Source organism: Cantharellus anzutake (assembly GCF_015039405.1).
Source record: "Cantharellus anzutake strain C23 chromosome Unknown EI90scaffold_15, whole genome shotgun sequence".
NCBI classification, from domain to species: Eukaryota; Fungi; Basidiomycota; class Agaricomycetes; order Cantharellales; family Hydnaceae; genus Cantharellus; species Cantharellus anzutake.
Genome location: NW_024066965.1, coordinates 1,415,177 through 1,442,258, shown reverse-complemented (window position 1 = coordinate 1,442,258; position 27,082 = coordinate 1,415,177). Strand labels below are relative to the sequence as shown.

Below are 27,082 nucleotides of genomic sequence, written 5' to 3'. Positions count from 1 at the left end.
AACATTGCGATATATTGCAGGTGTGATCAAACAATCGAAGTCCGTACATGTTACATGAAAGTCAGCCCTCTTGAATATTGTGTACGTCAAGCATTGGGTTCCAGTTTCCTAGATCATCGGTGGAAGAAAAAAAAAGTTGTACCTTCTAGAAGTTGAACGCGTCCGTCCATTCCTTACTCCCCAAAAATTCTATTCCATCCTTCCGGAAATCGTCTATGATGACGCTGGAACCTGAGGTCCCATTCTTTATTTCTAGCATCTGGCGTTGCTCTCCGTACTTGGGCCAATTGGGCACTGAGCCAGATGCAAGCAATCCCTCAAACTTCTGGAAGGGAGCGGGAGTGGGGAGGGGGCCACTTACAATCTGAACGGTTAGGGTCAAAGGAATTCGCAAAGGCGAGCCAGGCCTTGACCATGTGCCACGAGGTCCTGCCTATATCCCTTGACGTCCCGGAGGCTAGATCCTGGATAGCGTACCAGCCAAATACTATGAGCGCGATTGATGCAAGCGAGGGCGTGAATATCAGAATCCTACTCTGGAGTGAAACGTTGGGGAAGGATCATTGCCACTCACCCGCCGGAAGCTCACTTGAGTGGGGGACACCCAAATATGGTTTTTCACCTGGAGTCACTTGGATGTAATGGTACGTCCATGCCGGATAGGACGCATCACTGCCCTTGACATACGCATCCAGCAAAGCGCGTCGACCTATGTAATTTTCCCCATGAGATAAAGTGAACCCCAGTGTCAAGCATTCCTCGCTCTAGAAGCTCTCCCGAAGCTCCCGTCAAAGTAGATGGTACACACCACTGTGAAAGACAGAATCCCCATATATACTTGCAGCTCTCTTGTATTGATTGTACGGCCCAAAGAATCGGTCGTCCTTGCTCACCCCGACTGGATCATAGGGACTCCCAATCGTGGGATCATCAGGGTATAACTTCAAAAGGTTGTCGAGGAGCTCTGCTTGTTCTGGCGTCGGGTCAGTGGCATAAAGCAGTCCTGCATCAACAAGCCAAACGGAATGGAAGCAACGTAAATTTCTGCACATGGAGATTTCCCCCACGGAAAATGCCAAGGACGACGAACCTTGCAAATAAGTCTTCATTTCTTCCGAAGAATTGAGTGAGTGGGGAGCGAATACCGTCCCTTCGTCGAGAGTGCACCCCGTAATGATAGGTACAGTTGCTACATTACCCCTTCTAACTTCTTCTGCTGCACCTTCCTCGAAGAAAAAACCATCCATCACTCGGGTGAAAGGGAGCACAGTGAGCGCGCCGGTCTCCACAGTAAAATACACTACGACGAAAGAAGCTAGGAAAAGTAGTTCAGAGGGTTTTGAACGAAGGCATGATATGATCGAAGAGTTGGATCCGGAGGAGGGACAACCTGCTACCTCAGCGAAGGTATTTGTCCAGCGTAAGAGATCGGATGCATTAGGGCTGGGAGTAGGGACACTGGCGGTGGAATGGAACGATGATCGCAAGAAAAGGTTGAACATCAGTGAAGGAATCGAAAGTGGGGGTGAGGTAAATTTACCCTGCTGGACCTCCGCTCTGCATAATAGCACCCTGGAATAAGTTGTGCTGTTTTACATAATCCCCGCCTCCAGCGACAAGGAGAGACCCAATCCCCATCGCACCTGCCGATTGACCAAACACTTGACAGGTCGAAGATTAAAATTCAGGTTGAATAATATTGCTGTTGCAAATCGATCAGAACTTACCTGTTACTCGATCCTTATTTCCTCCAAAAGCGCCAATATTTTCCTGCACCCATTCCAATGCGGCAATCATATCGTGTAAGCCAGCGTTGAGTGTTCCGATGGAAGGATCGGCCAGTTCAGGAGCACCAAGAAAGCCAAAAGCATTCATACGGTAATTGAAGGAGACGAAGATGACTGGCTCGTTCTGAACGTAGTCACAACAGTGTTGCGAATCAGGAAGTGGGGTTGAGACTCCAGAACGGAATACTCATACCAGGACAACGCTCAGCCCGATGATCGCCGAGGCATTGTATGCTTGCGACGCGCCGACAGTAAAAGCTCCTCCATAAATCCAAACCATCACGGGAAGACTCTTGTCTTGATTTGAGGGTCGAATGACATTGATAGAAAGACAATCCTCCGACAAGTCAGACAATGTTAGGTTGCCCGACGTGATGCCCTAAAAACAAATTGTCTCCAAGAGCTGGAAGAAAATCAACACGAGAACGCACTGGGATGATCGGTTGCAAACATGTTTTTCCGTATTTCGTGGCATCTATCTCGTGGCTCGGATCCGCATTAAGTGGTTGTGGTTTCGCAAACCTCAGCTCTCCCAATGGAGGCTGAGCATAGGGGATACCCAGGAAATAATCCTGGCCAATTTGAGTGGTACCTATAGTGAAGTTCTGAGTGACGCCTGTAACGAGGCCTTGAGCCAGTTGGACCTGAGGCCCGGCCAGGTTGGTGGTCCCCCAGTGAGATGCAAGTAATGGCCTCTGCGGACTCGCATACAACGGAGGACGACAAATGGGGGTTATTGAAAACACTGAATGGCACAGGGAAAGAACCACAAAGAGAACGTTTCTCATCGATATCTTCGCAGCCACCATTGTCAGTCCCAGCTTGTGGAGCACGCTGCCGATAGGTGAATGGCGCTCTGTGGTAGGGGAGGAGAATTTCAAGCTTTGTGTTTTCGGTGGCGTTGGGGTGGTCCCAGCTTTCTCCAATGTGGGGGGCTGGGATGTAAGCAAAAACCGCGATTATATAGGGAAACGGGGCCATGGATTGTCTCGCGGAGGTTATGAATAAGTGGCAACGGTGGCGGAAGATATAGAACGAGCAATTAAGGATCAAACCGGCCATTCGGAGACATTGTATGGAGAAGAGTTTGAGTCTAGAGAATATTGCAGCCGCTCTCCATCCTGGGGACAACATTCTAGACGTTCTCAAAGGGACAAGCCATGATCTTGGTCCCACCAGCAAGGTGGGAAAGACATTCCGGTCGTTCTCGGAGGGATGGGGCATCTCAGTTCTGTCAGGAAGGCGGGGAAGATATTCCGATGGTTCCCAACATCATGGTTCCAGCTTTCAGGAAGGCGAGGACATTCCGGCATCCTCAAAAGGATGATCCACCTTGGTTCCATCAGGGAGCTGAGGGCATTCCAGCCGCTCCTAAAAAATGGTGCATGTTGATTTTACCAGCAAGGTAGGGAGGACATTCATCTTCCTAAGAAGTTGGCGAGACTACGGCTCGTGGAAAGGAACCTCGGATAAGCAGCTCGGCACCGGGCCCTGGCCCTCAAAAATAACGGCAATAGTTTTCTGCTTGTGCATAGATATTGGCAGCCCAGCAGCGAGGTGGTGCAACAGGATTGAGCACAAATACCTCGACAAGCACATGTTTCGATCCAACGGAGAAGCACCAAACAGAACATCAGACGGATGATAGAAAGAAAAAAACACATGAAGGGATCTGGTAGGGTGGCACTCAACGAAAAGACCTCTTTACCCAAGACCAAAGCAATCACAACGCCGCATCAGTATGAAATTTTAAGATGCAGCAAGCGCAAACGGGGATAAATGTTATTGAAGCCAGGGAAAATAATGTGTCATTGTATAAAAAAAAAAAAAACCACACCTCCGAACTTTGAGGCCATTGCCGAGAGTGAATGAAGGGGTAGTGGGCACTTGCCGCGTAAGTTGGCGCCCACCAGTTATCTCAGTGTTCATGGTCCGAAATCCGAAGGTCTGATTTAATGGACAACATTTCTCCCATGGTCCAAATTGTCCCATCGAGATCAGAGGACGGCCTATGAAACAATCCCAAGATCCCCATATCATCCTGATCTGAGCGTCGTTAACCGGTGATTAGGAGAGAAATTAGACGACTCGAACGAGAAACCACGACGATGACGAATTGCACCAGCCTGAAGGAGATTGATGACGTAAGTGAAGCAATGATCACATCTTAGGGATCTCCCTGCTGCTATAGGTCCGGAGATGTGCAAGGACGGAAGGTGAGTGGAACAGTACATCACGGAGTTGTGATAGGGAGGACGGACGGATAGTGGAGATATAGAAGACCTTCAGTTACCAAAGCTTCATTAGTAGGTGCTGATAAGATTCGTCGGCTGTGCTGATTTCCAAACGAATAAAAGTTGGGAAGCGTGAACGCGCTCGATGGTCACAGAAAGACGAGCGCTGTGTAAAACCGGGTTGAGTTGCATGTCAGGAGTGCTGCAGATCCACTGCCGACAAAGGCTTGCTTATTGAGACAACTGACGCACAGCACGCGTTGTTTACCTCTGTGTACGTGCCGCCAACGATCTTGGCCACTGAACCACTGAACTACTCAGAGCTACAGTGCCACTCATGAAGTTTCCAAGTTGGATGCTCATTCTTGCCACCACTCACCCTGTGCCCCCTGAGTTGATCTTTGTTCTTCCCCCGACTTCCTTAGTACCGCCTGCACCCACTCCGATCCCCTGCGGCTTAACTCACCTGAGGGCAAGGCGGGTATGAGTCCATCCGTCGTATCATCCTCCTCCCGCCTCAGCACGACGCTTCCAAAGGCACAAACGAAGCGGAAACGCCTTACAAAGGAGTATGTGCATCACTTCGACACCATCGGACGCACTAGGGCGTCGCGTCTCCACTTGCCTTCAACTCCGGACCCCTCCCCCATCATCTCGGAGACTCAGCCTACCAGCGAATACATGGGTGAGACTACAATATCGAACGGCGTCACGGACAGTCCAGCTGGGACGGTAAAGTGGAAGGACGAGATTTCGGATGAGAATGGTATTTGTCGGCTGTTTCAATCCCACGTCCACTCACCAGTGTTCCGACCAGTGTCACGCTAGTAGAAGACCTAAATGTTTCGCCAAGAGCTCCTGACTGTGGGGATCGTGGATGTGGTACGTGACCTATTTATTTCTCAAGTGAGCAACTGTTAGAATTCTTGGTATAATGGCGTACGCTATGACCAACTCACGTTTGGTGATGTTGAGTCGTGTGGCGTCTTAGATTTTCGCCAATTACCTTTCTTGGTGACACTCGTGCCAAAGTCAGTGCGCATTCATAGCGCCTGACTATAAAACCCCAATTTTTGGACAACCCAACCTTTCCTCAGTTCACGTACAACGGGACTGAGGTATGTTGGTTATATCATGTTTGTCTTTCATAAATCATGTATTAAACATTAGTCCACCAGCGATAAACTCGCTAGGTGATTACTTTCTAATCTATTCTAGTTCACGTACAACGGGACTGAGCGATAAACTCGCTAGTCCATCATTTCGTCTTGTAGCAACCTCCTGAGTCTCTCTAGGGTCAATGCGTTCAACCTCAACCGTGGCGGGAATCCCAAATTCTGATGGACGCAAATCAACGGAACATCATAAACTAAGATGCGAACTCGGGAAAATGAACGCTAGAGGAATCCCCTATGACCAGTTCTTGGGTGTCATACATCCCACCTTGAAGAAACTACCCCTGGACCTGCTCAGGAAGGTCAAAGGTCCGCTACGAAAACTCCGGGATGAGTATCTTGAAGTGGTCGATAACAAAGATAGCTTAGAGCGCGATTTGTATGCACCCTTTGCTGAGATGGTCTCCAGTATTATCAAGGCCAATGGAGGGAGGGATCGATTACGTGAAAACGCACGGGAAGAAGAAGCTTCTAGGGACCTTAAGTAGTGCAATGAGGAGGCATGTCATCCTGCACCCACATTTCACCATCGCTGAAATGCTGAAAACTTTAAGTTCATCAGTCCCGATGGTGTTTTTGTTCGCAAGAGACGCGGACGGAGGGCACCAACATCCCCCGATCAAGTGCATTGGAGGGATATTCTCTTTCCCATCGACCTGAAGCGAAAGGAAAATTGCCGTGCTTCACTGCTGTCTCTCACCTCAGATAGTGAAATGACAGAGGAGCAGAAAGAGCGGGAGTCTGAGAAAGTCGGCGAGGCGACGTTGGATGGGAGGCAATAGTTGGCTGGGTATGGCTTGGAACAACTGTCAAGCCAACCTCTTAACCGCTTCGGTACTGGCATGGTTGTTATTGATTCCCTTGTCGAGACCTGGTACTATGATCACTGTGGGCCGATTGGGTCAGGTATCATAGATATTCGGAAACCGGACGACTTCTAGTTGTTCTGTAGGCATATCTTGGCGATGACACATGCGAGTCCTCAGGAAGTCGGTTTCTGCCCTCACTTTGACACTTCTAATTGGCCCGTCGCTCATGACCAGCAACGGATAACCGTTGCAAGTCGTGTTATTTCATTCAATCCCTCTAAACCCATACATATACATTACTCGTGGTTTTATTGGGAGATGCACATCTGTTTTCGCCGCACGCACCAGAGACGATGCATGTTACGGGTCACGATCGAGCATGCGTGTTGAAATTATCATATCAGCCATGCGATCGCAATTCGTCGGAAGTTGATCATTACCGGTTTTTGACGAAAAAGGGTAATGCAGGTACCTAAGATCCTCTGCTCGGAAAAGCTCAGCAGTCTCGGGAATGGACGGGCTTTGATGGAGTATCTTCCTGGTTACAAGTTTGGCCCAATGCGCTATCTAGAAGCGATTGTCATGGACGATGAGTATAAGCCAATCACATTAATCGACATAAACAAAGACACGATATTGTTCTTCCTCTCCATTATCGAAAGTAAGTTTGAATCCTTTCCGTTACTCACAAGAAATTGAGTCTTTGCCAGCACACCGTCGGGCATATGAAGCAGGAATCCTCCATCGTGACATTCATACGAACAATCTCATGTGGACGGTGACGAACGGGCGCACCGGGAAGCACAGGCACGTTCAGACTCTCCCCAGTGTCGGGATTTCTGTCTCGAACCGCCATATCTAGGTCAATGAGAACGCCCTTGGTAGGATCACTGGAGTCCACCATCAAGTTGTTGGGGCTTATGTCTCGATGCAATATGCCGGCCTTTTCATGGAGCTCGTGATGGGCTTAAAGATAGGGTTAGCGCAAGAATGCGAGACGCGGGGAAGCGCAAACCTGCAACTAATGACGTGAATGCCGTTTGGAATGTGTCCATATTCTGAACCGTATAGTGGCACACAAAACGGGCTCAATACCTGCACTCGGAGCTCGCGATCTTGGTAGGAGCAGTTCGCGAAGAGATCACCGCGCACACCGTCGGAAAGCAAGGAAACCGTGCATGGAGCGTGCAGAGTCGCCAAACCACTCACCCCTCTTTGATTGGCTAGGCGATAGAGTTCATCTTCCGGATGTTTCGATATAGGCTGCCAGGAGCATTTGATGGCTAAGCGACCGGATTGGATAACTGGCCCTGAAATAAGCTCAGCTTCATACACGAATGTTCCTCGCCCATACAATGATGCGGCAGAATGAACAATGCTTAGGAGCCTGAAGCGATATCCTTCCACCCCAACCTCGTGATTCCGGATGGTCGACCAAGACCGCCGCTTCATGCCCGCTGGTGCTTCGAAGCAAGGCTCATAACCGAGGCGCTCTTTGCTAGCGAGGGAGAACAATACAATAGAGGTAGCGAACAGCTCGGCATCATCCTTTATGCTGATCTTACTGGAGCAGATAGACCCGGCACGATCGAAGTACCAAAGCTGGAACATGTTTCCGTCGACATGGATCCCCAAAACATGCCGCCGATTTCCAATTGTTGATAACGTACGAAGAGCGTAGTGTTTGAGCGAAGAAGGATCGGGGTAGGAGGCGACAGTTTTTTGGGAATGGGATCGGGCCTTTGTCGTTTTCCATGTCGGTTAGACCCAGCAGACATATCAGGTGGTGACTCGCGGTGTTGACGTTTGGTTCCTCCTGGGGATTGATCATGTCGTGGCTCGGGAGTGAAGACGAAGGCGGGACCCGATTATCGGAGAGTCGCCATGAACTTGCGTCGGAAGAGGGTGAAGAAATAAGGCTGGGGTTTGCATCGATGGTTACGAGTGCATTTGAAAACCCGAATTTGAGCTTCCCGTTTGCCGTTGTCTGCACCTCAACGCCGAGACATCTGGAGGAAAATGATTGGCTCGATTTGGATCGCCGCTCGCGTTGGGGGTGCTTGGCATAGTGTATATCGTGGAGGTACCGCTGATCGAAGCCAAACTCGCGTACTTTGATCAGTATCAGATTGAGGAGGCGCATAAGTTGAATATCCGGGTCCGCTCTGAACACTGGCAAGTCCTTCTTGAAGCCGTACATTTCTATATATCGTTTTCTGCAGGAAAGGAACTTCCTACTTTTTACCACTCGCTCGGCTGCCTCTGACAACTGTGGAGGTGGCACTCCAAATACGGCATTACAAAAGTCCGTAAAGTTCACTTGAATGTGGCTTTCCTCGGGTGGACTAGGTGGGGGTTCCGCTGGTGAGACAGTGGGTCTTGGTGCGGGGAGACCAATCGAACTTTGTGTTTGTGCATCTGACTTGCCATACGATTGGTCTTCATGTTCCCGACACGCGAGAGTATTATGGACATGGACTCCAGTTCCACTGAGAAACTGCTTCGTTCTCTGTCGTAATTTAGATAACAAATACACTTATGGAAGTAAGTCAATAGAAAGGCTTTTGGAGTCACACGACGAACCTGGGGCAATTATTCCCTGTCGCTCTGGCTCTAAATCGGAAAAAGATACTTCCTGCTGCATATGGAGACAATGGGAAGGGGCGAGGTGATCTGCTAGGCAGGACTCCAGCCTCTATGACTTCGTAACAATAGAGTGATCTGCGAGCCCGAAGAGTCAGGATTGCGGATCGCGCTTGGACTCCCTGGTTTGAAGAAGAACTCACTACAGCGGGGTCGGTGAATTATGCTTCGAGGCGGTTCACAATAATCAAATAACTATACAGATTTGATTGCAGGTCTAAGATGATCTTGAAGCTCACAATTGCTTGTTGAACCGAGCATTGGCGGAAATAGCCGTGAAACGATCGCACGTTCGGAGATTCCGCGCTCCTTCGAATTATATATGATAGGCAGGACTCCATGGCAAGCCTCTATGACTTCGTAATAATTAGTCTACTGAACGCACATGTTCGTCGTTATCCGCACTCTTCAACAATACCGCTCGATCCAGCATTTAACTGGCTTGTTTCGCGTTCACCTCTCCCTTCTCGAGCTGATGGAAAAGTCCATCGCCTTGGGCCTTTTCTTTACATGCTGCATCTGTTGTACGCACCCCTTCGCATGCGAGTGTCCGTGCTTTTCAGTCATACTGTTTGACCTGTTTTTCTCCCGTGCTAATGGCAACCGAGCACGATCAAGCACGCATTCCTTCATCCAGGCTCTTTTTGTGTCTCGGAACTGATTGTTCGCCTTGCTGTTAGTAGGACCTTTGAATGTCATCAGCCTTTTCATGGTGATGACTACACATCCTCCCTCGGGCACTCAGTCACTCAGTCAGCCATTGCCAATTATTCACTACATCTATTTATGCGTCAGCGTCCGAACACGTACACTACATAATACTAAATAGGAATCTAGCGTAAAGGTGCTTAGCCCCAACAACGCAACCACCAGGCGCCAGATACAAGCACGAGTCCGTTCCAATAACGTGAACTGAGGAAAAGAAGAAACCCAACAAGGAAATCCCTATTGGGAATTAGGCAAGCCTTGGCCTAATAACACCGATAGTCCCATTAGGTTACATTCGTACACCAACATTTCGGCCTTCAACATACATCCAGTCTCAGACCATCGGGGAAGGGCAATTGAAACAATTTAAAGGTTAAAGGTGTCTGTAAAGTCCTTACTCCGCAAGAATTCTATTCCCTTCTTCCGGAAATCATCGGTAATCACGTTGAAGTCCCCATTTCCGATGTGCAACATGTGGCGTTGCTTTCCGTACTGGGGCCATTTGGGCACTACACGACACAAATAATGCATCAGACTTTGGGAAAAGGACAAAAGTGAGGGGGGGGGGGGGGCGCTTACAGTATGGGCGGTTAGGTTGGAAGGAGTTCGCAAAGGCGACCCAGGCGCTGACCATGTATAACGAAGTTGTGCCCAGAACCGTGGTCCTGTTCTGGACAGCATACAGGCCGAATACTAGTATCGGCATCGATGCGAGGGAGGATATGAAAGTCAGAATTCTGTTCTGCAGTGGATGTGAGAGGGGCCACTCCAACTCACCAGATGGAACCTCACTTCCGTGATAAACACCCAAATATGGTGGCGCACCTGGAGCCACTTGGGTATAATGATATGACCATGCCGGATAATTCGCATTGCGCTTGACATAAGCGTCCAGCAATGCGCGTCGACCTGTGTAATATAAAATGGAAATCAACGTCATTGCTCAACATTCGTTGCTCCAAGATTCGATCGCACACACCACTGTGGAAGACAGAATCCCCGAACACGCTTGCAGCCCTCTTGTATTGATTGTGCGGCCCAAAGAACCGATCATTTTTACTTACCCTGATCGGATTATAGGGACTTCCAAGTGCGGGGATATCTGGGTATAAGTCTAGAAGAACGTTGAACAATTTCGTTTGTTCTGGGGTCGCTAAACTAAGGTTTCCGACATAAAGTAATTCTGCCGCAACAAGACAAACGGAAGTAAGTTTCTGCGCGTGGAGATAGCACGGCATGCCTATGGGGAAATAGTAAAGGAAAACGAACCTCTGAAAGAATTCACCATTTCGTCCGAAGTGTTGAACGTGTGGGGTATAAATTGCGTCCCTTCGTCGAGATTACACCCCGTGATGACGGGCACAGTTGCTACATTGCCCCTTCTTACTTCTTCGGCCGCACCTCCCTCCTTAAAGAAAAATCCATCCACCACCCTGTTGAAAGGAAACGCGGAGTGGGTCGCATTTAACGTCACTAATGAAGCTCGGTAAAGTGCTTCAGAGGATTTTGAACGAAGACATGATATGATCGAGGAATTGGAGGGGGGGCAGCCTGCCGCTGCAACAAAGATACTTGTCCAGGGTAGAAGATCGGATACAATGGGAGCTGGGATACTGACGATGGAATGGAGCAATGATCAGACGAAATCGGAGATGCGAAGATGCGGGTGGAACAAATTTACCCTGCTGGAAATCCGCTCTCCATGATAGCACCATGGAATAAATTATGCTCTTTTGCGTACTGTCCGCCTCCAGCGACAAGGAGAGAACCAATCCCCATCGCACCTGCCGACTCACCGAACACTGGACAGGTCGAAATTTCAAATCCACCCCGCCATTGCAAATCGATTGGAATTTACCTGTCACCCGGTCCTTGTTTCCTCCGAAAGCACCAATATTCTCTTGCACCCATTTTAATGCACCGATCATATCGTATAAACCGGCATTGAGCGTTCCAGTGGTAGGATCGGCCAGTTCAGGGGAGCCAAGGAAACCAAAGGCATTTAGACGGTAATTGAAGGAGACGAAGATGACAGATTCGTTCTGAGCATTCGAATCATCGTCACAACGACGTTGGGTGTCAAAAATTGGGGAATGAGATGCCGGAAGGAATTGCTCATACCAGAAAAACGCTCTGCCTGACGATCTCTGTGCCATTGAAGGTTTGCGACGCACCCGTAGTAAAGCTTCCTCCATAAATCCAAACCATGACGGGAAGATTCGCACTACGGGGCAGGTTCGAGGGACGGAAAACGTTGATAAAGAGACAATCTTCAGACAAGTCAGAGACTGTTATGTCCAGGGTGCCCTAAAAACGAATCATCGGAGAAGTTAGGGAAAGATCAACAAGGGAGAGAGAACATACTGGGCGAATCGGTTGCAAACATGCGTTCCCGAACTTGGTGGCATCTATCGTTTCACTTGCATTCACCGTCAACGGTTGGGGCTTCGCAAACCTCAGCTCGCCCAATGGCGGCTGAGCATAGGGAATGCCCAAAAAATAATCCTGACCAAATTGAGGCACACTGAGACCTGTAAGGAGACCTTGAGCTAGTTGAACCTGAGGCCCAGTCAAGTTGGTGGGAGATGGGACACCATCCGTCCAGCGAGGAGATGCAAGGAATGACCACCCAGAAGGATGACTGAAGGGCGGTAGTGAAAGCACTGAACAGCACAGAGAAAGGACCACGAGGAGAATGCTCTTCATCGCTGGCTTTGGCTTCGTAGTCACTATGTAACTACTGCCTGTAAGTGAGTGATGCTCTGTAGGATAGGCGGTAAATGTCAAGCTGTTTCGCTTTAAGGTGGTGCTGTGATCACAGCTTTGCTGAAAAATAATGATTACATAAAAGAAGGGCAGGCGGATTATATTACATATTGGTGATTAGTCCAGGGAACTTCGTGGTAATGGCAATGGATCGAAGAGGCATTGCATGGGAAAATCAAATCTGGAGGTTGTTCGCTCCGGGTGGGCATGGCAATACATAAGATGCAGAGCATTACACGGACATCGAAGGTTCCGTTTTCAATCCAGTTGCAATCCAGCACTCAATATGGGAAATGGAATCGGGGTCTTGCGCCCGTGTTCTTGTTGCCTGTCGTTGAATGTATGACGACTGCACAGCCACCGGACAGCCTGACGCGCAATTGACTTTTTCGCAAGACTTTCGTGCAGGGCAGGGCTAGCCTCTATGACTGCTGATCGTGTGATCGTGGGCGCTAGAATAATAATTTCCGCAAAAATAAGAAGAAACTTCTTGTTGGAATTACGACTCACTGGGGGCGGAGATGCGTGCCCGGTGTTTATGTGGTGATTCATGTGGTATTACTAAGCACAGGAGTTGCCTTACATGGGACCGCTCCGTCATAGATTTCATTTTGTCTATAAATAAGTACACAACTGACGTTCACAATTTTGTACATCTGGTCTCGCGAGTGTAGCCGCTGAGGTAGCGAATTGCCTTATACGAAATCCCTCTAGAGGCTGGTGTCCTGCCTACGAAATCCTTAGAAGCCTCGACAATATGAACTGAGGAACCGATGAAGTGCCAGAAAAGTGAGCCTCAAATTCAAAAGGGGATCTCAGCGCTAAATTCGTCGCATGTCAGCATTTCGGCTTTCAACATAGGGGTTTGATATGGTCACGATGCCGCGTGGCTCCCCGCGCCCGGCCGGCCGTACGCTGTGCCAATGTATGGCATCACACTACCATCTGGCACCGCATCCCGGTCATCGCGCGCCCGACTTTGCTCACGTTAATTATTCCTAGCGCCACATTGCACTGTAATAGAAGAGATGCATGATTCCTAGTGATGATAATCATCAGTTCAACAGTTCTCTCCTCTCGCTGACATTCTAAATGTAAGTATGCTGCCACTTTGGCATAACAACATCCAGTTTCAGACATTCTAGAGGTTAAACATGTCCGTAGAGTCCTTGCTCTTCAAAAACTCTATCCCTTTCTCCCGGAAATTATCAGCGATGACGTCAAAGTCCCCGTTCCCGATGTGCAACAGATGGCGTTGCTTCCCATACTATTTGGGCACTGCGATACAAACGATGCATTAGATTTTAAGGAAAAGAACAGGAGTAACAAAACGGGAGAGGGGGACCCACAGTATGGGCAATTGGGTTGGAAGGAATTCGCAAATGCAGACCATGTATAACGAGGTCATTCCCAGAACTGAGGTTTTGTTCTGAACAGCGTAGAGTCCGAATACTAATAGCGCGGGTGGTGCGGATACTAAATGGAATCATCATGGAGCGGACCAAGGGAGGGGTGCGAGGCATGAGGACGATCAGGACTTCAGAATCCTGCTCTGCAGTGAAACGGCATTGTAACTCACCAGATGCAGCCTCGCTTCCATGACAGATACTAAAATATGCCGGGGTTCCCGTACAAAGGTATGGATAGGGCACGTCGCGCTTGACATATGCATCCAGCAACGCGTCGACCTATATGATTTCCAGCATCAGATAAACCAACACCATTGTGGGGCATTGGTCCCTCCAAGAATCCCCCATCAGAGCGGACGGTAGGGCAAGTGTTGTTGGCTCTAGCGTCGCTTCACTAACGTTTCTGACGTAGAGCCCTATCATGGAGAGCGGAGGTCCAGCCAGGAAAATTGTTTCACCCTTCGCTTCACTTCTCCGATTTCCAAATCCTTCATTTGATGCCAGTATCCCCGTTCGCACTGTGTCCGACCTCCTACCCTGAACGAATATCTCCGCTGCCGCGGCAGCTGTCTTCCCTCCAATTCCTCGATCACATTATGCCTTCACTCGAAATCCTCTGAAGTACTTTATCAAGGTTCACTCGTGACATTAAATGGGAACGACCCAAGACCCCCCTTCATCCGAGTGGTGGATGCATTCTTTTTCAACGTGCCGCAGAAGAGGTGAGAAGGGGTAAGTAATGTAGCGGCTGTACCCATCATCACAAGATGCAATCTTGATGAAGGGACTTGTACTGCGCACGCTTGATACTACCATTGAACGAAATGGTGGATTATTTCAGAGGTGCGTTTCCTTTGGCTGTTTCCTGCATTCCTCCTGTGGAGAAATGTTGAACTCACATGACTCTTATTCTGCTCGTCTTGTTCACTATAAAATAGGTTGTACTGTTCCACAAAATCCCCGCCTTAACGGGTTGTAATTTCAAATTCTCATCACCCATTGCAAATTTGTCGGACTCACTCATACCGGAAACTCTGCCCGACGATCGCCAAGCCATCATATGGTTGTGACGTTCCAATATAAAAACCAAACCATTACGGGAATGGACAGATTATTACGAAGTCATAGAGGCTGGAGTCCTGCCTAAATGGACAGGTAAGTTAGAGGCAGGAAGATGTTGCTAAGTCTGACAAGTCGGAGGCTGTCGGGCCTGTCGGGCCCACCCAGGGCAATCTAAAGGGCAACATTTACCTGCAAAAGTTGGAGGGAAATCAACATGAGAACAACATACTTCGGTCGGTTGCAAAACATGCCTTTGCGTATTTGGTGGCATCTACCTTGTGACTGGAGTGATGAGAATTGTGGTGCCTAACCAGAGATGTCACCTCGTATAGATTTTGAGTTTGTCAGTAACTAACTGGACCCGGGAAGAGAAAGCTTCCTCATCATCCGCTATATGTAGCTGGCCACGATACCGCCAGAGTATACTAGAGCCATCCCAGGTGAGCCGCTCTGGGCTCATAGCCTGTTGGAGTGGCTGCGGGAGTCGAGATTGGGCTTTGACGCAACTTTTTTGGCACTCTGCCCGCGGCTCCAGTTCAATGGAGCTTAGCATACGGTGTCGGATCTTCGGAATGCAGTCGAAATCGCAGGAGGGGGGACTCGTCTTGAATTAACAATGATGGGGTGGTCCTCCCTCTTGCTTAGAACTTCCTCGAAGGTCATTTTGCTGATAAGTGAGAGCAGAGTTCTTGAGGAAGTGTAGAAACACGAAGTGAACGAGCAACGAGGTGAAAACGCCCTGCTGCCACTCGCATACTCCGAAGATCCTCCGTATGCTAAACTCCATCGAACTGGAGCTGCGGGCAGAATGTCAAAAGATCGCATCAAAGTCCAGTGAGGCCCATCCCGCCTCCCCTGCAGCCGTTTCAACATATACTGCGCATTTGCACAATGATTATCCGATCGGCGTGTTTCGCCGCGATCCCAAATTGGGTTGATTCGGCCGGGGATTCCCCTTATCACTCTATTCCCTGTGTTGCAATGTAAGTGGTGCAGTCTTGCTGCCTGGAGCGAGTAGGATCCCATATGATTTCTGGTAATTGTTGTTCTCCAGCTCTCGGCCTTGCCCATTGCGCGCTTTACTGACGTTACTAGGAATCGAGCGGATAGGCCCTCAGTTCCTAGGCAAGACTCCAGCCTACTAAGTTCCAACGATGTGAACAAACAATGCAGTTACAATATCAATGGCATGAATGCTCGCAAACACAACATGAACTGAGGGGAAAAGAAGAAATCCGGCGAAAAATCCCAACGGTTGCGAAGGTGCCTCCAGCGCGTCTAACCGTCGACTTGGCACTATTCCTTCGGATTAGGCTATATCCCGAGTCACACGTTAGCATTTTGGTTTTTCGGTGGTCCAGTCTCAATCATTGACGAGAAGAGTAGTATCTTTAGAGATTAAACGTGTCCGTAAATTCCTTTCTTTGCAAGAATTCCATCCCCTTCTTCCGGAAATCATCAGTGATGACATCGAAGTTCCCATTCCCGATATTCAACATATGGCCTCGCTTTCCGTACTTGGGCCAATTGGGCACTGAATTCGACGCAAACAATGAATCTGAACATCTGGAAAAGAACGGAAATGAGCAGGTGGCGGCTTACAATATGGGCGGTTAGGATGGAGGGAGTTCGCAAAGGCAACCCAGGAGCTGACCATGTATAACGAGGTCATACCCGGAACCGAGGTTTTGTTCTGGGCAGCGTACAGGCCAAATACTAATATCCAATCAAGGCAAGCGAGAGCATGAAGATCAGAATCCCACTTCTTTGTAATGAAAAGAACTCACCGGACGGAGCCTCACTTCCGTGATAAACACCCAAGTATGCCGGTGTGTCTGGTATTACTTGGGTGTAAAGGTATGTCCATGCGGGATAATCCACATTGCGCTTGACATATGTGTCCAGCAATGCACGTCGACCTATATAATGTCCCGCATTGGACCAATATTAACGCCGTTGGTAAGCATTCGTCGCCCCAAGAGTTCGTCCAATGGATCATGGCACACACCACTCTGGTAGGCACCATCCCCAAACAAACTTGCAGCTCTCTTGTACTGATTATTCTGGCCAAAAAATCGATCGTCTTTACTTGCCCCGACTGGATTATAGGGACTTCCAATGGCAGGAATATCGGGATATAACTTCAGAAGGACCTTGAAGAGCTTCGTTTGCTCTGGTGTCGCTGCACTGAGATTTCCAACATAAAGCAACTCTGTGCCAACATGGCAAACGGAATAAAAGTAGTGTAAGCTTCTCCATATGGAGAATAATATAGCCCTTCTCCGTAGAAGTCCAGGAAACGAACCTCTGAAATAATTCACCATTTCGTTCGTAGTATTGAACGTATGCGGTACAAATAATGTCCCTTCGTCGAGATTGCACCCAGCGATAACGGGCACAGTTGCTACATCGCCCCTTCGGACCTGTTCGGCTGCGCGTTTCCCCTTATCAAAAAAGAATCCATCCACAACTCGGGGGAAAGCGAGTGCATACTTGGTGGCATTTAACGCCACGAGTGAAGCTTGATAAAGTATTTCAGAGGGTTTTGAACGAAGGCATGATATGATCGGGGAGTTGGAGGGGGGACAGCCTGCCGCTCCAGCGAAGATATTTGTCCAGGGAAGGAGATCGGACACAACGGGAACGGGGATACTAGTGGCGGCAATCAGTCAAAGGACTCGAAGACCGGAGAAGGAAAGGAAGGTACGGGTGGAACAAACTTGCTGGGGCTCCGCTCTCCATGATGGCACCATGAAATAAGTTGTGCTGTTCCACATAATGTCCCCCTCCAGCGACAAGGAGAGACCCAATCCCGATCGCACCCGCCGACTCACCAAATACTTGACAGCCGTAAATTCACATTGCCGCCATGAATTGATCAGAACCTACCTGTCACTCGATCCTTATCTCCTCCAAAAGCACCAATATTCTCCTGTACCCATTTCAATGCACCGATCATATCGTGTAGGCCAGCGTTGAGCGTTCCGACCTCAGAATCGTGCCCCAACTCAGGAGAGCCAAGGAAACCGAACGCGTTTAGACGGTAATTGAAGGAAATATAGATGACAGATTCGTTCTGAATAGTCAAAACATCGCCACAACAGGGTTGCATGTCAGAAAATAGGGCTGAGTGTGCTGGAAGTACTACTTAAACCAGAAAAACACTCTGCCCGACGATCACCGATCCATTATACAGTTGTGATGCACCAAGAGTAAAAGCTCCTCCATGGATCCAAACCATTACAGGAAGTTTTGAGCCGAGGGCCAGGTTTGAAGGTCGGAAGATGTTGATAAAAAGGCAATCTTCTGACAAGTCAGAAGTTGTTAGACCTGTAGTGGTTGAAAAGGAAGTTGTTGTTATGCCTGTGGTCTAAAAAAAAAGTCATCCACGAGATCTGGGGGGAATCAAAACGAGAGGACATACGCTGGTCGGTTGCAGACAGGCTTTTCCGTACCTGGTGGCGTCTATCTTGTGAGTCGTATTCAGTTTCGGTGGTTGTGGCTTCGCAAACCTCAACCCGCCCAATGGAGGTTGAGCATAGGGGATGCCCAGGAAATAATCCTGGCCGAATTGAGACATGCTCAGACCTGTGATGAGACCCTGTGCTAGTTGGACCTGAGGCCCGATCAGGTTGGTGGGAGCTGGGACACCATTTCCCCAGCGAAGTACAGGCAATGACGGCTGCCCACCCGTATACAATGAAGGATGACGGACGGACGGCAGCGAAAACACCGAATAGAAGAGCGAAAGAACCACGACGAGAACGTTTCTCATCTGCACCTTCGTAGTCACCATTGTCAGCCCTGATATGACTTAGCTTCTGGAGACTGCTGCTGATGAACAACACACTGCGGTGTGGCAAAGCCTTTTCGCTTTCGCTGACTGCAAGTTCACGCTGTGATCCTAGGCTCTTCCGACGGAGAGGCGTAGGCAAAAGTAGCCAACACGGATGGAAACCAGATGGGAAAGCCCCTGGCCTTCTCATAGAGGTGATGAAGAAGAGAGCAGATTGTGACAACGGTGACCGATAGCCGATCAAGGAGTCGCGGTGGAATTCCCTGGATCAGGCTGGGTAGTAGGGAAAGAATATGCCCAACCGAGTGCAACGCTCTCAATCCAATCCTACCGCATCATGCCTCTCACCCCTGGAAACGCAGGGTCCAAGACCCTTGAAGACGCAAGTAGTGATTTCACCTAGTACTCGTGGCTCAATCAATATAAGTGGGTTGTTAGCCAACTTCGTGTACTGAGGAAATTTTACGGGAGAAGTTTTCAGGTGCCCGTAGTTTTTTTCAATTGCAACATTACAGTCAGGTCGGCCTTGCCCGTCGTTCGCTTACTCCATGCATCCTCGTACGTTGAGTAATGCTTTGTCAATCACTGTAAGGCTCTCTGCTGTGACTCTCTGTTGTCCGGCCTTCCTGGCTCCCATTCTTAGGAACCAATGAATTTGAATCTCAGCGTTTGGAAGCTGTTGGGATACAAGTCATGATCCCGGCCGACAGCAATGTGCTGTGCTAGCACTCAACATCCCACTAGCCTTCCCGACGCAACTGCGCGCCCTGTAGCACAGCCTATTAGTTAAACATAATGTATCATAGCGTCTGCCTTACCTCGGTGAGTGTAGCTGCCAAGCTACGTCCATATCGGGCTGGTTATAACTGTTGAAATCTTGGTTTTCTTGGGAGTTATAGTGCGCTGTGGCCAACTCACAATGTGATGTTGAGCTAGCGGCGCTATATTTCCTTTCTTGGTATTCCTGCTACCAAAGTCAGTGCGCCATTGAGGCGACTGCTTATAAAAGCAGTGAAGAATTTTTCACTTTCGTCTCCCTCAGTTCAACAACGATTGACTGAGGTGAGACTACGCTTTTACCACATGTTGTGTTGTCACTCATGTATCTTCATATGCCCTAGCGTAAAATGCTAGGTAATTAGTTCTAATCTATTAGTTCAACAATGATTGACTGAGCGTAAAACGCTAGCGTAAATTGCTAACATCCTAATAATAACAATCAACACTCCCACCAGAGTGCAAAATACGTCCTCCATGACTCGTTGTTCTACATTACGAGTCTGAGTTCGACAACGCCCTCTTTGCTCCCCGGACTGTCAGATTTCTAGCGACGTTGTACACGTCGCACATCAGCAAAAAATTGTTATGCTCCTGAGTGCTCCGGAGTATGGAGAGCACTGGGAGAATCAGGAGGAGATTGGCTGGTCCAGGAACAGCTCATTTCCTCTGGAGTTGGCCAGGTACTCCAGGGCACTCCCAGGAGGGCATGGAGCATTACTTTGTGCACAAACATATCCAGTAAATACAATTTAAATGCTTCAAAATGTATAGGGGTGAGAAGCTTCTGGGAGCTCCTGGAGCATTTGAAAATGAAAAGGAAAAAAAGAAGGAAGATTCCCCATGAATACCTCCTACCACAAGACTAACACAACAAGACACTACTTAACATTTAGATCAAACACTATACTATACATCAAGGACACTGAGACTCACCAATACACAGTCAAAATTTATGGCCTGATATATGATTAATCTGGCAACTTAATCACTTTTGGGCTTGCAGAATGTGGAGGAGGGGGAAATGGGGGAGAATGAGGGTGGAAATGAGGGTGGAAATGAGGGGGGGAATGAGGGGGGGAATGAGGGGGGGAATGAGGGGGGGAATGAGGGGGGAATGAGGAGGGGAATGAGGGGGGAATATAGAGGGAAATGAGGAAGATTTGAAAAATAGGGACTTCTAAAAAGTGAAAAAAATAATTAGGGAAAAAATAAAAAAAAAAAAAATTCAGGAACTGTAGTGCCTTTGAAGTGCTTTCAGGATATATAATTATTTGTGAAATTGAGGAAGAAATGATGGAGAAAAATGGAAAATACTTTCGGAGACCTGAGAAATAATGAGAACTGAATTGATGGGAAAGTCTGAAAATTGAATAGGAAAGTGAGGGGAAGCCTTGTAGCATTGTTATTTTCTGCTGTTCTAATTTTTCCTGATTCTTCTTGGTCTCACTCCCAGCTGCTCCTGGATACTCCTGGAAGCTCCTGGGAGGGTCCAGGAGCAGCTAATGGAAAATACTTTTGGAGACCCAAGAAATAATGAGAACTGAATTGATGGGAAAGTCTGAAAATTGAATAGGAAAGTGAGGGGAAGCCTTGCAGCATTGTTATTTTCTGCTGCTCTGATTTTCCCGATTCTTCTTGGTCTCATTCCCAGCTGCTCCTCAATACTCCTGAAAGCTCCTGGGAGGGTCCAGGAGCAGCTGGGAGTGAGACCAAGAACAATCAGGAAAAATCAGAACAGCAGAAAATAACAATGCTACAAGGCTTCCCCTCACTTTCCTATTCAATTTTCAGACTTTCCATCAATTCAGTTCTCATTATTTCTCGGGTCTCCGAAAGTATTTTCCATTTTTCTCCATCATTTCTTCCTCAATTTCATAAATAATTATATGTCCTGAAAGCACTTTAAAGGCACTATAGTTCCTGAATTTTTTTTTTGATTTTTTCCCTAAATTTTTTTTTCAACTTTTTAGAGACCAAAATTTTCCTCCCACTGCTCCTGGCACATTGCATACTCCTCACCACTCCCAGCTGCTCCTGAACCCCCTCCCAGGAGAACACTATTGGCTCCAGGAGTGCCCAATCTGCTGTTTTGTCTCCCACATGCTCCAGCCACTCCTGATGCTCCAGAGCATAACGGACTTTTGCTGATGCAGTGGTGGTACATATTGATCTCTCTTATGGCCTCACGGTAATGCAGGCATCCATTAGATGAAACCATGGCGTAGTACCAGGCAGGACCAAACTTTATTGGGAGTTACATGAGGAATTGTCGATACACAAGAACTTGCTCTTCTATAATTACTATGATATAATGCTCATTGTGTCTTCTTGTTCTATCTCCTACTCTGCCTCCTCTTCGTCTTGCTCGTATTCCTGGTCCATCATTGTGGTACGTCTACATGGGGCCGGGCAGTTCACGCATTCGAGTAGCGAAATGGTTCCAGCAAACACAGAATGGATGCCATTGGTGTTGCCGAACGGTCGAGGAGTCCATCTGTATGTCACATCACGATCCCAACACGTAGATTATCTTGGGCGCTGCAGGGCCTCAAGCCAAACTGAATTAGGTTCTTGTGTATATGTAGGGGTGGGTGCAAATTTGGACCAAAGTGGCTTGGCGCCCATTTAACCAACACTCTTGTATGTAGCCAATGTGTCATATCCATGCATATCCGATCCCGACCCGACTCCCGGACCTCCTTCACCACCTCTGGAGTCCTACCCTACCACTGTCCATTCCGATATTCACCTTCGGTCCTGACACCACACGTCCTCTCACCCCCCATGCCACCTCCACTCCTCTGTCCTTCTCCTGTCCTATCTCCGTCCACTCCGATACTCACCTCGGACCAAACACCACTCCTCTCGCCACCCTCCTCCTACTCCTCCTCCCACTCCCCCACTCCCTCCTCACAACACCTCCACCCTTCCATCATCCTCCTACCCTTTCCTGTCCACTCCGATACTCACCTTCAGACCTGACAACTCTCCTTTCCGCCACTCCTTCCCTCTGCTCTTTTCCCTCTGGTCCTCTTCTGCCGACCTCCTGCCAAGTTACGACCTTCCGCTGCTGTCCCGTACCTTGTACTCGGACACCGCTCGTACCTTTGCTCCAAGACTCCATCATAGCCCCTACCTCGGACTTTGACTCCACCTCAGCCTTAGTCCATTGCATTGGTGACCTCATACTACGTAAACACCATTGCCAATATTCCTCGGACTTTCAACCCCACCTCCATAACCTCCGTAAGCTCCGCAACCCCCAAGCTCCACAGATCATCTTTGGCACTTTTGCCGCTTGTAATGTATCTCTCACGTTTTCCCCTCATCCCTATTTGGACTGCTGCTTCTTCCCATTCTAGCCAGTTAGTCATCACCCCCACTTCTCCTCATCCTCCTGCCCCTCTGGGCCTCACCCTCCTTACTGTTAGAGATGGGCGGATTCAGATGACTCTGGAGTGGAATCGGAGACTTAGCGTGGAGGGACCTTGGCCTCAGCGACTCAAGCGGAGCGCTGTGCCATTGCTGTTTGTCCATTTGGTCCTTAATTTCACAGTAGGTGGGGGTCGGCAACAAGGTTGTGACCTTGTGACACTTACATAAGCGAAACTTGGCTCGATCGTGGCCGCGCTGTCCTCCCTCTCCCAAGACCTCATCTTTAGGTTGCAAACTATGTTAAAACTCAGGGAACAAGAACAAAATATTGATTGTCGGTTATCTACATGCAAAAATGACTGCATAAATGGGTCTTTGAGCCGTGTGTAATCAAGCACGATCACTCTCGATCTCCATCCAGCAGTTGCTGGAGCTGAGTACTTGCTGGCTATTCGTGTAAGCACTTTCTTCTGACCTTCAATATAAAGACACCAGCCTTCAGTATTTCCTAATCATCAGGATGAAGGTACCGATGAGTGTCAAGTTGCTGTTTGGCCGCTTTCTTGGATAGCCCGATGTAAGCCTACCCAAAGCAGCAAAAGATATTAGAAATGATAAGACTAAGTCGCGTAATCTCAGACTCTGACTAGAAATCTATGTATTATATGTACCTAAGTCGTGCAAGTCTGCGACGTGAGTAATACATGAGTTATAACATATAAAATAAAAGGTATTGTTCTCACCTCAGACTCTGACTAGAGATCTGAGGGAGAAAGTCCCAAAAAAAATTGCTCCCTTATATATGCGACATCACTGTGTGGCAACATCATCGCACAACGGAGTTTTGAGTTGGACAAAAGTGCCAAAGTGCCTCATAACGCCCCAAAGCGCTCGCCACACGACACCCACCAATTCCTTGATGTAAATAATGTTGATATTCTAATAAGAGAACTAGATGTCAAAGTCAAGTTAAGCGCGGGGTCGGTGAAACCCTGACACGTGATCCCTATTTGCGCCTATCGTGCATTTTGGGAAAGGTGAGTCCCAAATGTACCTTCAACCCCCTCCATTCTGCTCGAATTTTGGCATGCTGGTAGATGTGTTATGTGCCTAACATTTGGTCACTCAGATTTTTAAAATTCGGCTTAGTTCAAAAGATATTCCCTGTGCATGAGCATGTATTTTGTTGCATATCCCCATAGCTCTGTGATTACTGCATGTGACAGCCCCAAACTTCCGGGGAGTATCATAGCCACATTTGGATATTTTTACGTGCAGTCTTTACATGAGTATAGACATACATTGCACAGAGTTAGGGCTCATATCCATCTCAGCTTCAGAGCAGTGGAATGTACCTTTCCGCTACTTCAATTTGCTTCAAACTTGGCCTAATTGCTCTATGGGGGTGAATGCAGGTTTTGGTCAGTCAGATTTTCGAAAATCCCACTGATGCGTGAGAAAAGGTTGTGAATTTCCAACATACTGTAGTTATGTACAAACCCGCCTCAAAGTAAGTTCCCATACCACATATGCATTTTAATATTATTATCGGGCAATAATTATATAACACTTAGTAGAAGTTGTGTGGTTCAATGGAGTGGCTTTCGGGTGGGCGCAGTGGCCGTATTTTTAAATCACGTGCTACTTTTAATTTCTCGGACCTCTCCCTTCATTTGCCGACCCCCACAGTAGGTGAGCAGGAAGTCTCTAGGGGGCATTTCAGGTTGGTTTCGGACTGAACCCACGAGTATGTACAAGCGCCGATATATATAATGGAAGGGGCAAAAGCACAAGGAAACAAAGGGGAACCGAATCGGAACGAAGACGTCTGAACGGGGACAAAGGGAAGAAGGAGCAGAGCAGTACCGAAAGGTCATAAGGAAGGACCTGTGATACGTCCAAAAGGAGGTAGGGAGAGCAAGGCCCAGAGGGGCAGGAGGATGAGGAGAAGTGGGGATGATGACTAACTGGCTAGAATGGGAAGAAGCAGTAGTCCAAATAGGGATGAGGGGTAAACGCGAGAGATACATTACAAGCGGCGAAAGTGCCAAAGGCGATCCGCGAAGCTCGGGTTGTGGAGCTTACAGGGGTTACGGAAGCGGGGTTGAAAGTCCGAGGGATATTGGCAATGGTGTTTACGTAGTATGAGGTCACCAATGCAATGGACTAAGACTGAGGTGGAGTCAAAGTCCGAGGTCAGGACTATGACGGAGGCTCGGAGCGAAGATACGATCGGCATCCGAGTAGGAAGTACGGGACAGCGGCAGAAGGTCGTAACTTGGCGGAAGGGTGGCGGAGGAGTACCAGAGGGAGGAGAGAGGGGAAAGGTAAGGGGGAAGGGTAGGAGGATTACGGGAGGGTGGAGGCGTTGTGGAGGGGGAGTGGAGTAGGAGGAGGAGGAGTAGAGGTGGTGTGGGGGGTAAGGAGGAGGTGTGTTGCCAAGACCGAAGGTGAGTATCGGAACAGCAGCGGTAGGTTATGACTCTGGAGGTGAAGAGGGTGGAGGTCCAGAAGTCAGGTCGGGGTCGGGTATGCACGGATATGACAGAGTGGAGGTATGATCAGTGTCCAAGTTTGGGATATAGGATGGGAATGGGAGGTCATACCTTGGTGGAGATTAGTCAGGAGAGAGTGGAGGGTGGGGTCAGATCTGAAGGTGGAGATCGGAGCAGATGGGAATAGGTAGGACTCTGGAGGTGGTGGAAAGGGGTCCAGGAGTTGCATCAGGATTGGGTATGTATGGATATGACAGCTGGTGAGGGCAGGTGGAGTTGAATATGTTTCAGATTGGATCTTACAGCTAATGTACCTCATTTCCAATGGACACTGAATGCACTGAACAGTTGCTACAGCCAACATGAAGTTTGCATGGCATGATTACTGGACTCACAGTTTCAAACATATTCACAGTGGTTATCTATCCAAGACGTCTGTAATGTCCAGATGGCATGTTGGGATTTCCATCCAGGTGTCAGGATACTCTCACATTTGCCTGCTTTTCCTTTTCCTTTCCACTTTCCATTTTCTGTATTCTCTGCTTCTTCCATTGTTGTGGTTTGTCCAAGCTGTTGACTTGGTGGTGGTCAATTGGGAGGGATGTGTAGTGTGATTGACATCTGCCATGGCAGTGGACTGAGTGGGTTTCATGGAACCAAACAGATGTTTTCATTTGTTGGGGGAGGATAATGAGCCTGTATCTGCTGCTCCATCCATGGTAGATACTGGTCCTATGTTACGGGGATGGGGGAAATTTCCCATTCCTCGATCCATTCTTATAGTGGGATGACGAGGGTCGTGTCTAGTCTGTACCATAACGGGATATGTAATCGATGAGTGATCCCAGTCTTGCCTGGGAGCGGACGATCGAATTCCCATCGATCGCAGTTGGTGATGTAGTGAGCCATTAAGGGATTGATGATAGGTAGTCGGAGATACCAGGACAGACGGGTCAGCCACGGATACTTGGCGCTCCTCAATGGAGCGTACCGTGTGCGAGGTCGCGACTTGTGAGATGGGTGAGATCTTCGTATAGTTGCTATCGGGTACTTGGCGTTCGCAGTGCGAACGTACCGGTAGCGGGTTGATATCATAGGCATGCAATGAGGACTGACTAATAGGGCCTTCGGTGACTTGGCGTTCCCAAAGGGAACGTACCGTTGGTGGGGAAACATGATGACTTGCGAAGGAAGAAACAGACGGTGGATGGGCAGCTACTTGGCGTTTGCGTAGTGAACGTGCCGGCATCACGGGTAAGCAGGCCTCAGAGTATTCACGATCTCCATGATCGTGATGGGACGTCGTGTGTCGAGTACTGGGGGGAGAGCGTAGTGAGGAGGACCCATAGGGTACAGATTCCATAGGACGAAATACATGTTGAGAGTCTTTGACTCGCGACATCGAGTTCTCACAGCGAGGGCCGTTAGAGGACTCGATATAACCAGACATATAAGACATATTGAGAGCTGTACAATCACACGGGTTCAGTTGAGTCACAGGGAGGGTTGTTACAGAAGATGGTACACGAGACAGTTGTAGAGCAGTTGTTAGTTAGCGGGAACCGCCTTCGGCGGTTTCCGTACAAGACGCGTGACTATCTACAAATAGTAAGGTCGTGGGAAATCCTGCGAAACACAAATAACCTCGGCCAGCACCAAAACCCCAGTTGGGGAAAGCTTTGCACGAGGGGGGGGAAAGGGGTAGAACGGGTAAGGAGGATAGGGTATCGGGATAGAGGACGGAAGGGAGAAAGAGGGGAGGAATGATAATGAGGAGAAGTCTTTGACCATGTGATGGATATGGTCGTTGGAGACTCCGTATCCGTAACATCCTACATAGGAAATGTTTTTGATGACCCAATGTGTATGATTCATGGAGTTGTGTTTCCATTTAGCTTGCACATCAATATTCGAACCCAGTTGTGGAATTCTGGATTTATCAAAATGATGGTTAGAGTTGTGAAAGTGCAAATGCACTTTGAATCAAAGTAGAGTTTTGTCCTGTTTTTTTTTTTAGTTGCAGTGACTTTTCCATTGTACCTT

The 27,082-nt window shown here is 48.5% G+C and overlaps 8 protein-coding genes across 8 annotated transcripts; 2 read left to right on the top strand and 6 right to left on the bottom strand.

Moving 5' to 3' along the window:
• Positions 1-145: 145 nt before the first annotated feature.
• EI90DRAFT_3015007 (Alpha/Beta hydrolase protein) lies at positions 146-2,596 on the bottom strand (the record flags this gene model as incomplete). Its single annotated transcript, XM_039056852.1, has 9 exons — positions 146-294; positions 362-487; positions 575-709; positions 809-1,003; positions 1,091-1,458; positions 1,541-1,661; positions 1,728-1,911; positions 1,981-2,166; positions 2,219-2,596. 9 exons carry the CDS (start codon positions 2,594-2,596, stop codon positions 146-148), a joined length of 1,842 nt encoding a protein of 613 aa, XP_038918283.1.
• Positions 2,597-3,895: 1,299 nt separating this feature from the next.
• On the top strand, positions 3,896-5,978 carry EI90DRAFT_3015006 (uncharacterized protein; the record flags this gene model as incomplete). Its single annotated transcript, XM_039056851.1, has 7 exons — positions 3,896-3,931; positions 3,987-4,003; positions 4,230-4,295; positions 4,447-4,787; positions 4,875-4,903; positions 5,442-5,680; positions 5,759-5,978. The coding sequence occupies 7 exons, from the start codon at positions 3,896-3,898 to the stop codon at positions 5,976-5,978; spliced, it is 948 nt and encodes a 315-aa protein (XP_038918282.1).
• On the top strand, positions 5,825-6,482 carry EI90DRAFT_462380 (uncharacterized protein). Its single transcript, XM_039067653.1, has 2 exons — positions 5,825-6,084; positions 6,138-6,482. The coding sequence occupies exons 1-2, from the start codon at positions 5,965-5,967 to the stop codon at positions 6,393-6,395; spliced, it is 378 nt and encodes a 125-aa protein (XP_038918281.1). The 5' UTR covers positions 5,825-5,964; the 3' UTR covers positions 6,396-6,482.
• A 60-nt stretch (positions 6,483-6,542) lies between these two features.
• EI90DRAFT_462426 (uncharacterized protein) lies at positions 6,543-7,725 on the bottom strand. Its single transcript, XM_039067654.1, has 2 exons — positions 7,025-7,725; positions 6,543-6,971 (listed from the first exon to the last, which is right to left on the bottom strand). Exons 1-2 carry the CDS (start codon positions 7,614-7,616, stop codon positions 6,691-6,693), a joined length of 873 nt encoding a protein of 290 aa, XP_038918280.1. The 5' UTR covers positions 7,617-7,725; the 3' UTR covers positions 6,543-6,690.
• A 1,685-nt stretch (positions 7,726-9,410) lies between these two features.
• Positions 9,411-12,062, bottom strand: EI90DRAFT_3153318 (Alpha/Beta hydrolase protein; the record flags this gene model as incomplete). The annotated part of the gene is made up of 9 exons (XM_039065857.1): positions 9,411-9,865; positions 9,936-10,049; positions 10,134-10,265; positions 10,336-10,570; positions 10,642-10,969; positions 11,038-11,158; positions 11,215-11,398; positions 11,478-11,663; positions 11,721-12,062. 9 exons carry the CDS (start codon positions 12,060-12,062, stop codon positions 9,723-9,725), a joined length of 1,785 nt encoding a protein of 594 aa, XP_038918279.1. The 3' UTR covers positions 9,411-9,722.
• Positions 12,063-13,263: 1,201 nt separating this feature from the next.
• Positions 13,264-14,588, bottom strand: EI90DRAFT_3015003 (uncharacterized protein; the record flags this gene model as incomplete). Its single annotated transcript, XM_039056850.1, has 7 exons — positions 13,264-13,389; positions 13,513-13,598; positions 13,702-13,810; positions 13,931-14,115; positions 14,172-14,340; positions 14,431-14,495; positions 14,552-14,588. 7 exons carry the CDS (start codon positions 14,586-14,588, stop codon positions 13,264-13,266), a joined length of 777 nt encoding a protein of 258 aa, XP_038918278.1.
• A 1,721-nt stretch (positions 14,589-16,309) lies between these two features.
• EI90DRAFT_2914615 (Alpha/Beta hydrolase protein) lies at positions 16,310-18,368 on the bottom strand (the record flags this gene model as incomplete). The annotated part of the gene is made up of 7 exons (XM_039054528.1): positions 16,310-16,512; positions 16,602-16,803; positions 16,915-17,245; positions 17,310-17,433; positions 17,483-17,669; positions 17,748-17,923; positions 18,014-18,368. The coding sequence occupies 7 exons, from the start codon at positions 18,366-18,368 to the stop codon at positions 16,310-16,312; spliced, it is 1,578 nt and encodes a 525-aa protein (XP_038918277.1).
• A 4,226-nt stretch (positions 18,369-22,594) lies between these two features.
• Positions 22,595-24,321, bottom strand: EI90DRAFT_3050209 (uncharacterized protein; the record flags this gene model as incomplete). The annotated part of the gene is made up of 2 exons (XM_039059746.1): positions 24,237-24,321; positions 22,595-22,728 (listed from the first exon to the last, which is right to left on the bottom strand). Coding segments are annotated over exons 1-2 (160 nt in total), but the record flags the coding sequence as incomplete, so codon positions are not given.
• Positions 24,322-27,082: the final 2,761 nt, after the last annotated feature.